Source organism: Cyrtonyx montezumae, unplaced genomic scaffold (assembly GCF_038088225.1).
Source record: "Cyrtonyx montezumae isolate F1298 unplaced genomic scaffold, pur_monq_1.0 scaffold_2, whole genome shotgun sequence".
NCBI classification, from domain to species: domain Eukaryota; kingdom Metazoa; phylum Chordata; class Aves; order Galliformes; family Odontophoridae; genus Cyrtonyx; species Cyrtonyx montezumae.
Window position 1 is genome coordinate 63,437,253 of NW_027071936.1, and position 11,775 is coordinate 63,449,027.

The 11,775-nt window shown below is 42.9% G+C and overlaps 1 protein-coding gene across 1 annotated transcript; it reads right to left on the reverse strand.

Moving 5' to 3' along the window:
• Positions 1 to 10,883, reverse strand: LOC136048523 (zinc finger matrin-type protein 1-like). The gene is made up of 8 exons (XM_065736173.1): positions 10,750 to 10,883; positions 6,207 to 6,220; positions 4,298 to 4,413; positions 2,965 to 3,075; positions 2,707 to 2,878; positions 1,998 to 2,192; positions 1,644 to 1,758; positions 1 to 739 (listed from the first exon to the last, which is right to left on the reverse strand). The coding sequence occupies exons 1-8, from the start codon at positions 10,881 to 10,883 to the stop codon at positions 1 to 3; spliced, it is 1,596 nt and encodes a 531-aa protein (XP_065592245.1).
• Positions 10,884 to 11,775: the final 892 nt, after the last annotated feature.

The following is an 11,775-nucleotide window of genomic DNA, read 5'->3' on the forward strand; positions in this document are numbered from 1 at the left end:
CTAAAGTAGTTCATTTTCTGTTTTGACCTTTATCTGGGGCATCTTTTTCTCCTTTGTGCACCTTCTGCTCTGTTTCTGTTTCTTAGCAGGTCTTTTTTTACGCCTTCTACCTTTATAACGTCTCGATTTCCTCTCATCTACTAAGGCATCATCAAGTTTAATTCGCTTTTGTTTCTCATTTTCATTCTCCAAATGTGCACCTTCACTGTCTGCCTTTCTTTTCAGTTTTGAATCTTCTTTCTTACACTCAAACTCTTCACTAATGTACTTCTTCTCCTCGGTATATTGTATCTGAAGGCTCTGCTCTTCTCTGTAGGAGATGCTAAACGTTTCAGCAAGCACAAGTTTGCAATACTCTTTAGATTCTACAGCTGACAGACCAAAGCTCTTATCTGTGACAGCAGCCCCCCCAGATGCTTGCTCTCCTACACAGCGTGCTGTGTCATGCTGACAGCTTGGTGTATTTTCTAGTGCACGCTCGTGAGCTGATGAGCAACTTGGCAATGTCTTTTTCCCAGTATTTGAAGGTTCCTGGCTTTCTGAGAAAAGGATGGGATGCTGGTTTTGTTCACACTTAGAGGATGAAGGCTTAACCTCACCAACATTTCTATCTTGGAACTCTTCTGCAATTCTCAAATCCATTCTTTCCTCAAGACATGTAGCTTTATGACCTTGAAGGGAGTAGTAAGTTTTCTTTGAACACTTTGTGACTCTGTGAATCTTCATTGCTCTGCATAAACTGGATAGAAAAATCAGTTATTAGTATTGATCAATTTGCTTAGGATCTGTTGAGTTAAAAATCAAGAAGGCAGAAAGACATGCATGATAAAACTATTTCCAAAGCTACAGGAAATAACTCATTCCAAGTATGCTGTTTTGTGTACCTACATGAAATTTCTAACACAGATCTTATCTGTAAAAATCAGCTGAATTTAATGAATACATTCAGTCACACTACTGTGCTCATGTTTTTATTGCTCCTTCATATAAAATACATCTTCTCAGCCACACCTAACATGAAGGACATTTTGATGTTTGGCCTAACTGAAGAGCAATCTCAAAAACTGATGAGTAATGAAGATTGTACAATACCTATTCCACAGTTAACAAAAGATACAATCCCCTTTTTTTGGTTAAAAGGAAAGGAAGAGCTATCATCTATCCCAAACAACATCTTACACCAAATCTAAGTTTCATATTGATGAACCCTTAAGGTCACCGTCCTATGCAGACTCAGGATTAGAGCCTTACTTGCTGTCAATAGGAAACAAAGTTCAGATCATTTCCTAAAAGACTGAATAAGCACAGAAGATGCTGTGCCAAAATAGGTGCTACTGTTTCCAAAGAAGCCAATATTTGGGGATAGCAAAACGTGGGAAAATCATGACTTCCAGAATCTTCCCTGTGGGCCATTGAAGATGCAACTGCTGCGACTCCAAGACAGAACATCAGTCATAAATAGGACATTTAAACAGTCACTTTTAAAAACAGTAAAACTAAATAGAAACAAATAAGAAAAAATTGATAAAAACAGTAACTGACCAAATACCTTTAACAGCACACAGCAGGGCTAATGAAGAAGGAAAGTCTTTCACAGAAACTTGAAAGTGTATGCTACAGAGTAACAGGACTCACTGACTTACCTGATCTTGTGCTTTTTTCCCTGCATGTGGGAGTGGTACTCGTCTATAGTTATAAGTACAACATTGCAAACAGGGCACGTGTAACGGCCAAACCCAATTGCGGAGAAGAAGGAACCTGTAGGTTAGGAAAACTACAGCTGAAGGCAAAATTTAAAGCATAACACATTCACTCTCCATGCGGGAGTCCTAACATCATGTTCCTAAACCCGGCTCTGTGAGAGATACAAAGTCTCTGCTGCATTTTACACAAGTGAACTTGCTCTGTGACAAAGGAGAAGGCTGTCATCTCCCTGCACAAATCAGTGCAGCCCCTTGAACACTCAAACTGTCCTCACTTGCTCACGTTCTGCTTACCACTTGTTCTGGATTCTCTAGGGACAGGTTTGACTCCCAGCTCCTCCATTAACTTCTTCCGTGCTACATTTCTTCTGTGTTTCTTACCAGCATAATGCTGCTGGGCCGAGAGTACATTACTGAAGGGAACACAGCAGAGATTGCAGTAGCTCAGATCCAAACTTGCTGTCAAAGACGACGAAGGCATCTCAGTTTCTGAAGGAACTGAAAAGTCACCATTAGATACCTGTATTAATATCCACGTGTTTGTTGGTCATTCCAAGGTGCAAAAAGAAAGCTCTACCCTGCAGAGGGTGATTCAGAACACATTTGCTATTCTCCACCTTGAAAGAAAGTTCAGTAACATGCACAGCACTAACACCAGTTCGCTGTTGCTTGTGGACTATTTTTTTTTCTTCTAATTAAATATGCTAATTTATCAAACTGAGCTTGGACCACAGTTAACATTCAGAGCAACAGTAAACACTTTCATTAATAATCAGAAATATTTGCCTTCAGTTAGAAAGGTAAGGAATTTGAAGGCAAGTTTCCTTGGCTTCAGAGCTGTACAGGGTACTATCTTTTATTCACCTAAGGAGTTACCATACGACAGCTCTGTGATTTTGGCAGAGCAGAGAGGCACACAGACATGCACGTGTAGGTCAGCACCTCTTTATATTTGTTGCAGAGAGTGACAGGAAAATACTCACAATGCAAATCTAGTTCTTACCAGAAACAGGCTGCATGCTCTGTGCTTCCATCAGAGCTTTCTTTTCTGCTAACTGCCTCAGCTTTTTAGCATGGATCTTCCCCTGGAGGTGAGACAACGCAACAACTGGGGAAATTAAAATCATATTGCAGAGATTACAGTAGTTGTTCTCTACTATTCTTGTTCCATCCATCTGAAATTAAGCAAAGGCAAGCTCAGTTACACAAGCATTCACTGAAGGACAAGAAAACACTTCAGCTAGCCATGAAGAATAGTCACCTGAAAATTGGCACAATCCATTATCTCCTTCTTTTTGTCGTGCCTCATTCTCTCATCCATCCTACCATGCATTTGGACATAAAGATAAACGTTTCGAGCATGCCTTTTGCCCTGAGAAGAAACTAGAATTATTCCTGTTTCACCAGTAAGGGGCCAAGCAGTGGTATTTCCAGCAATGGGAATTTCATTCATCCAAAACTGCTTTCAACAATTGCCACACAGTATTCACTGAAAGCAGACAAAGGCCTGAGGATTCAATAGACCGAGTACCTAAAATCGAGTGCTATGCATATCTCCTTCATCTGTGACTATGTTTTAGTTCTTAGATGCTCTCTCAACACACAACCTTCCATCTCTTGCACTTACAATGTACTTATCCACATCACACTACACACAGGTAACCCACAAAGCCAAACAAGTGACTTGTCATCTAATACAACCTGATGCTTTCCAAGAGCCTGCAGCATTGGTAATACTGTCAAGATTTCCTAAGAGAAAGAGATGTTATCATACTTGACTGGACAACACAAGCAAAACTGAAAAAAAAAAAAAGGACATTTTTATTTCCCTATCAATTGAACCTGAAGTTACCTGATTTCACCATTACAATTGCATCTGTTATCCTCAACTGGATTTGGAACCAAGAAGCAGAAATTCCAACTGAGGGTCTGAACTCCGAAGTTGTGACAGTTACAAGTGCTGCTTAACCATAAACCAAAGTAAGGAAGTATTATACCTTACAAGATCTGAATACTAATTAATGAGAATAGCAAAAAAGACTCCTGAGAGCAACTGAAATTTTAACTCAGTCAAGAAAAAGAAATGTCTGCACCTGCAAACTCTCAAGACCAAGCTTCAAAATAAAGCTCACTTTCCTATGACTACAGCACTGCCTCACAGCACACACTCGTTCCAAGAAATGCCTTCAGCATGATTCACATATCTTGCTTCAAGAAGACACTGGCAGACGTAGCAGCACGTGTATATTGCTTGGTAAACTGTCAGGGGGTGTGATCCCTACCCTCTATCATTAGCATTGCCCCATGCTGTGCTTGCATCCTGTGTCACATGGTGCTAATCCGCTTCCATCCCATATGCAGCTTGGCCTGAACATGACCAGCTCCTTCTACAACCTTTCTGCAATAAGCAGTTGTCCTTCACTACCACTGAACCTACATCATTCATAACCTTCAAGTCTGGCTAATGTCTAAGCCCAGCATAAGTTTAGGGACATTATTAAAGTCCTTAATCGGCCTTTGTTAACACCATACAGAAACCTCAAACAAACCAAAGCCCCGGTGCTTGCTAGAAGAAATCCTCTCTTCCAGTCTACCTCATAGTGTGACATCCTTTGGGATTCAAATGGCAGCACCACCCAGCAAACCCTACAGAAAGTGTCTGTGAACAGGTGGTGCCTTGTTGCCTCATCTAATATGTCATCTGAACATCCTGGAAAAAAACAAAACAACAAAAACCAGTCAGCAGACAGGACAAGATACATGTGCAAGTCTTTGCTTACAAAGCATTGACCACTTGAACATTCACATGCAGCAGATGAGGGAACCAATGCTCATCCACCATCCCTTGTAGCTTCAGAGCAATGCTGTAAAGCCACCTTCACCTTCCTGCATATAGAGGTATTGCTTTCATGGACTGAAAGATTACTGTAAGTGTACGTGGGCTTCAGGTGCCTCCAAATCAAGGAGGATAGAGCTTCTTCATTGGGTTTCTGGTCATGCTATCAGAAACACTAGACTAATGGCCTAACATATAGGAGGCATTTTAGTTAGATCAGGTTGCACAGTCAAGTATGGGAACATGTTTTATAGAGATGTAAAGAATGTCAGGAGAGCAGCTCAGTGCATGAGAAAGGCCAAAGGGTCCCAGAGGCTTGCAACAGTTGTACCCATGTCCCACATACCAATTTATTCTAGTTATATGGAAAAAAAACCTGTTCCAATAACTCATTTTTATTTTCTTTCCTCTGCTCCAACATAACTCGGATCATGTACACCCTTCACTTATCAAAATTGGCCCAAACTTGAAGCTAATCCCAAATAATTGTAATGTGTGGACACATTTGGTCTGGGAGGGCAAGGAAAGATCTGAGCCCATACAGCCTGCAGTGCTAGTGATGGACAACTTATGCCTTCCACCTCTGCACAAGCAAAAAGCTTCTTAGAAACTGAACATGAGCTTAAGCACAAGCTGTAAGATGTTTTAACTGAGTCAGCATCACCTTTGGAAAGAGATGCTGCTTGTGCATTCAGAAGCAGCCTGAAACAAAGAATGCAGAACTGCTTTGACAAGGCAACATTAACATGTGCATCCAGGGGAAAATCTACGAGCAGCTCTATGGGCATTGACAAAACCTGAGGAATAGCAGATGTGGAGGTCTTTCTCAGACTGCATGCATGGCCAATCTTCCTCCCCCTTCCCAAAGAAGCACTCCTGTGCTGCTTAACATGCACATCTCTATTAATTTGGATCCAATAAGGCTTTTGGTTAAGACTGCAGCAATGACTGGGTACTGAAATGCTGCTGTCTAGGCACGGTTTACCATTGATCCTAGATATAAGAATGGATTTCCTAATAAAAACTTCATTTTTGAGAGTTACAATGGCCAGACATATACTCCTTGAAAGCTGTTTTCTGTAGTGTGAGTCATTCGGCCATATTCAATATTCTACAGTTACTGATTTATATAGCTTAGCCCCTTCAAGTACAGGAGCAAAAGATGGACACAGTAACAAGATTTGACCCACACAAGAAAACTCAATTACTTGGTTCCTGGCATTAGCTGAAAGCTTACCTTGCACCTGAAATGCACAAATTGCCATAAAACCCATGATCTCATAACTTCAGACACAAACCATACGAGAACCAGTACATATAAACATACTCTCTGTATGTCATTATTCTCTGTAGCTGACTTCCAGGCAAACATATTTGTCCTTCATTCTGTATTCCTCTTCAATCTTACAATGAACTGCACAGCATCACAGAATCCATACAGTTGGAAGGGACCTTTAAAGGCCATCTAGTTCAACACCCCTGCAATGAACAGGGACACCACAGCTAGATCAGGTTGCCCAGGGCCTGATCCAGCCTGGGCTTGAATGTCTCCAGGGACAGGACATCCACCACATCTCTGGGCAACCTGTCCCAGTGCCTCACCATAGCCACTGTAAAACACTTTTTCCTTACATCCAACCTAAATCTATCCTCTGTAAGCTTGAAACCATTTCCCCTCGTCCTATCACAACAGACCCTGCTAAAGAATCCATCCCCTTGTTTCCTGTGACTCCCCTTTAGATACTGAAAGGCTAAAACAGTGCAACTCCCACTTAAATCCTGACCAAGCTCCAAGTTGTAGATGGTCTTCAGCGCGACCTGGGTGACTGCAGTCCCTTTTCCAACGCACACTAACAGCCCCCTTCACTAAATCACACTTCCAGGGAAGGGTTAAGAACAAGTCTGCCCCTTTTCCTTTTCACTGTGCTTCAAGACCATTGTGACACATGAAAAAAATGCTACTACTGTCTGTGCACAGCTACTTCTATGAATAGAAAGTTGAACTTGAGGTCTTCAGCTTTCAGATGCACAAGACATCTTTCCTGGCAACTGAGGGAAACTTAAAAACCAGCTTACCTTGCAGTTCACAGCCACATCAGAAACCTGTCACACATTCAAGCAGAAGCATTGCAGGACTGCCATTATGACCCTGTCATTTCTACGCCTCAACATTTTTTTAAATAAAGCTACTGCTATCATCAATTCACAACTATTCAGCCCAGCTTTCACTGCAAAGCAGACCAGCTACTGCTTGTCACAGAGGGACTGCTCCTTAATAAAAAGGATAAGAATGCTTTAGAAATAAGACACAAGATATATATACATATATAAACCATCATGCTACATGCTAAAGTCAACTGGCAGGTTGGTAGATGTCTTCCAGGGTGGCACAGAGCCGTGCCTCATTTACACAAAGGTAGCAGACCAGAAGGACTAAGGCTAGAGGGCTACATTCCACTTTTAGTGCATACTGTCACAGAATACAGGAACTCCATGTAATAATGCAAGCACAGTTTAAGACAGGTCTGATAGAAACATTATAAATTATGATCATAGTGAGAAAACACTTGGCAGCACCACCTCTGTTCTCCAGGTCTAGATTCTTCTCTAGACAGCCAGAAGGTTCCCTAATGCACACAGAACCTCCACGAATACCAGACCATCCATCCTTCATCAGGAAGGATAGGAACCTGCACACAGTCCATTTCCTCATCTCAGCTGTCCAGTAGTAATTTTATTTAGCAGCAGACTCTACTGCTTGTCATTAGGTGACCGTACTCCAAAATAGCCAGTATGAAAGAGGAACAAAAGCTTGAATACTCAGAGTAGCAGCTGAGCAAAACTGGAAACAGACAGCATTGCTGCAATCCAGTTCCTTTTGGTCACAGTACAGCAGGCAGATGCTGCAACCTCGGGAATACACTGAAACAAAGAAAGCAACCTTGGAAATACACTGAAACAGATATCCACAGATATCCAGCTCGCAAAGGGTAGACAAATGTAACAGACTTTAAAACCCTCATCAACCCCACTGAAGTGTGGTATCACAGAACTGAACTTTCAGATGAGAAAAGGAGGCTGAACCAGATGAATTTCCATTTCTGCAGCTGGGTGAAAGGCATGAAACTATATAGTAGCACTGTGCTGTATTTGTATTATTATTTTTTCCCCTGTCAAAGCTCAGGTGTTTATAAAACAAACGAATACCAAACTGGACTCTGCTCTCTGAAAACAAATACTGAAAAAACTCAACTGCCAGCACATTTCAAGAACTAGTAGTTTGGTTTTTTTTTCCAAAGAATAATATAACAAGATAACCTGAAAACATTCACAGGCATCTTCAAATGCCACATTCTGACTAGGACACGTGCCTAAGCCTGCACACAAGCACAGGCCTCTGGAGCACACAACTACACCATCCAAACAAGGGTTAAATGTAGCATTGCTCAAGCACTGCAAAACAAAAATCAGAACGGTGCTACCCACCTTTTAGTGCTGGAGAGACACATGACCTGCCCTGACACACAGCAAGAGGAGCTTACAATTGATGGAAAACACAGCACTCACCCTTTTGCCCAAGATGAACTGGAACAAGACACTTCACTGGCTCCCTTAGGTAGCGTTGTGGATGGAACAGAAACTGTTTGACAGCATTAGGATAGAAATGCAATAAATCCAACCCTACTAATAAACTGAAAACACTCACTTCCTGCAAAACAGTTTCTTGCTTCTCTTCCTTTTTCTCCCTGCTGACCCACAGCCTCCTACTCCTACCACCCTCTCTCTGCAGACCACCACAGACTTCTGCTCCCTACATCCCAGCACACCCAGCAGGGCCAGATCAGCACAGCTGAAGCAGACTGAAATCAGCCATTCTGCTTTTAGCCTGCAACTTACTGCAGTAAAAGTGAGCTGATGTGTCAAAACCAAAAACACCTTGAGGTTTCAGAAAACTTATTAATGCTACTATTATTTTTTAAAATTTCCATGGGTGTACTTAAATCTAGCTGCACTTGTTGAAAGGCAGTCAAAATCTTAGTAGGGCACAACAGAAAGCTGATTGAAGTCTATGTGGAGAGGCTGGTTTCTTTTAAAGTAACATAAGCATTAGGCTAATTAACTACTGCAGGATCAGCTGTTAGCTTCCTTGCCAGGCATGAACTTATTTCCTCAAGATAACAGAGCCAATTCCCTGTTTGCTCCTCGGGTCCCCTAAGAAATACACCCCCAGCTCCCCATTTGTAGGGGCTCAGAAAAGGCAGGTTCAGAAAAGTTCCTTGCCCTGCAGCCAGATTCTCTTCTGACAGAGGTATTGCAGTCTGTGGACTGCTGGCTGAGAAACATGATGTGAATTGGTACCTAATTCCCTTTCTCCCCTCTTGTATGTGGAGAATGAAGATTTGCAGAATACAAAAGGAGGGAGACAGGAAACTTAGTTTGTAGTAGGCGCATGTGCTATGTATCTAGTCTTGTAAAAGCATGGTTGCAAAATACAGATTAACTACACACTTAAAGATATCAAGTGTTTTTAACTTCTTGTCAGTGAACCAAAAGAAATCCCTTAAATAAAACCAATTCCCTCCCCCCAAAAAATAAATATGTATCTGTATTAAAATCATGTGTGTGCAAGAAAAATTTTTGCCATGCAACACTTTCAAGGCCAAAAATGATTTCTAGTTTTGTATTTAAGAAAAAGATACATCCTCCTTCTCCTAACAAGCTGTCTATCCAGACATTTTCACTGATGTCCACTCCTTCACTCTGTTTGGCCCAGCAATGAAGTGACATCCACATAACGAGCAATCCTTGCTGTGGCTGGCTCACGACATTCTGAAGTTCAGAAAGGGTAAGTGAAAAAATGAATTTAAATCTAACAAGAGTGTGTTCATAACTTCATAACTTGTCCCTTTGAGTATATATACTTGTGGTGGGTTTTTTCTTCCCCAAAAAGCCGACTGCTTAAAATAGCTGTCAGTTTTTAACAGCTAAGAGTGATGAATTCCTCTGAAGTTATTTCTGTTCAACAGAGTACTACTAAATTTAACTGACAATGGGGAAATCTGCTGCACATGGATGTTTCAAATATTTCACAAAAGGCCACGTTTATGTGTTGTTATGTGCGGCTGGCTTGTTTTTTTTCAGTATCTAAAGTGGTGGGGGGGGGTGGGTGCTATCAGAAAGAAGGGGACAGATCTTTAGCAGGGTCTGTTGTGGCAGAACAAGGGGAAACGGTTTCATACTAAAAGAGTGGAGATTCAGATTGGAGATGAGGAAAATATTCTTTATTGTAAGGGTGGTGAGGCACTGGCATAGGTGGTGATGCTTGGAGATCCTCAAGGTCAGGCTGGATGGGTCTGAGCACTGTGATCTAGCTGTAGGTGTCCCTGTCCACTGCAGGGGAGTTGAACTAGATGACTTAAAGAATCCTTCCCAACTCAAATAATGCTGTGAACTGAACAGTCAGTGCTTATAAAGCCTGAACCAAAGCCTTACAAAACACCCATTATGAATGACTTGACATTCCTGGAAGCTCAGCACTGTTTTCACCCCACTGCTAGATCTTCAGCAGGACAACATCCCACAGATTATCTGAGAAGGAGAGGACATGGAAGTGAGAGGTGATAGGAACTTTCCCACTTGACTTTCAGAGCTTTGTGTCCCAGACAAGGTGTATGAAAGAAACTTGTTGGACAGCTTGCTCTCCCAGAAGTACGACGTTGGCTTATGAAACTCAAAGAAGCTTTCTGAAGAGCTGAATGTAAGGCCCTCTAAGAGCTCAGAGTCACTTTGGACTTGTCAGCTCCTTACTCACCTGGGACGCACACAAGCGTCTGCCTGCACTTCGCTCATTAATTTCTGCTTTGGGTTCAAATTCTCATTACTTTTTGCTACATCACACAAAACTATTTCACAGAGGGAACAGCACTATCCCATTCCTGCCACTTCCACAATGGCAGTGCACCTGTTAACACAGGGAGGACACGAAACAGCCACTTCTCCTCCAGCAGGCGGTCGACAGAGCGACGTTTTGCCCAATTACCTTATACAGGGCAGAGATTAGAGGCTGGAAATTAAGGGGTAACACACCGAGAGATGCCCCAACTCGTGAGAGAACCTCCATGCGGGTCAGAGCCGGGCATCGCCCTTTCCACACAGAGCTCCTCACCCTCCGTTGCCGCTCGAGAACCGCGTTTGCGCTCACCCCGCCACCACCGCTTAGCTCGCCGTTGGGGCTGCCGCCCTCGGAGCCTTTTCACGGGCCAGGGCTGACTATGACAGAGCCCTGGCGGCCAGTACACCTCCGCAGTGTCCTCCCAGGGAGCAGCAGCCCAGCGCGGCTTCATCCTGAGGAGCCAGTTAATCCTCCGCAGTTCCCGCGCCGCCCTCCCCCCTCCCCTCAGGGCGCGCAGCCCCGCCCGGAGCTCCCGCATCCCCGCGCATCTTCGGCCGCCCTCAGACTCAGTGCTCCGCTTGTCCTCAGCCCTCCGAAATGTGCTGTCTTTGAAACGTCCCTGTTATCAAGGGGTTGAAACAGGAGTCGCCAAAATCGCTTTCCCAGCGATTTTTTATTTTGCAGTTTCACCACCGTATCTGGTGGTACTGTATCTGGTACGGCTATGACCCGTAGCTGGGTATGAAGCAGCAGATCTGTGGCACCATTGCAATTAAAAGTCAAACTGTGTCAAGCCAGTTTCTACTGACTTTTATACACTGCACAGAATAAATACAAGGAGCTTTGTGCTGCCAGCTTTGCCAGCCACCGTGGGAGTTGGAATCGTGTGGTTTTATGACATTGCTAATAATCTCATGAACACCTGGATCACTCTGAGTTTATAAAGTCCTGGATTGATGTTGTTTGTGCTAGGCATGCTCAGACTGTAATGCAGGATGTTTAAACTGAAGTGTGGTACTTCATTTGCAGGAAAGGAAAATTGCCAGAAGCTTTTCAAAGATGCAGAGCAGTTCTGGGACTGTCTTGAGGTTTCCATGGCCTTGGCTAAGTAAAGCATTTTTTTTGCAGTCAAATGGTATGCAGGAGTTATTCTCCTTACCTCTCTGCTCTTCACTTCCCCTGTTAATCCACTCTGTTCTTCTGTACAGCAAGGAGGTGTGAGGTTTGCAAACAAGAACATTTGTACGATGCATAGAGATCCAGGAGGAAATAGGATCAGGTTTCCTAGCAGTGGGAGCCTGATTTGACTGAGAACTAGCCCCAAAAAATACTATCAGAGGAAA

Coding starts and splice junctions, on each gene's coding strand:
- LOC136048523 (XM_065736173.1), bottom strand. CDS start 10,883: ATGAAGCCGCGCTGGGCTGCTGCTCCCTGGGAGGACACTGCGGAGGTG. Junction 2,193..2,706: donor GAGCATGCAGCCTGTTTCTG/GTAAGAACTAGA, acceptor CAGTTCCTTCAG/AAACTGAGATGCCTTCGTCG. Junction 1,759..1,997: donor TAGAGAATCCAGAACAAGTG/GTAAGCAGAACG, acceptor CCTAACCTACAG/GTTCCTTCTTCTCCGCAATT.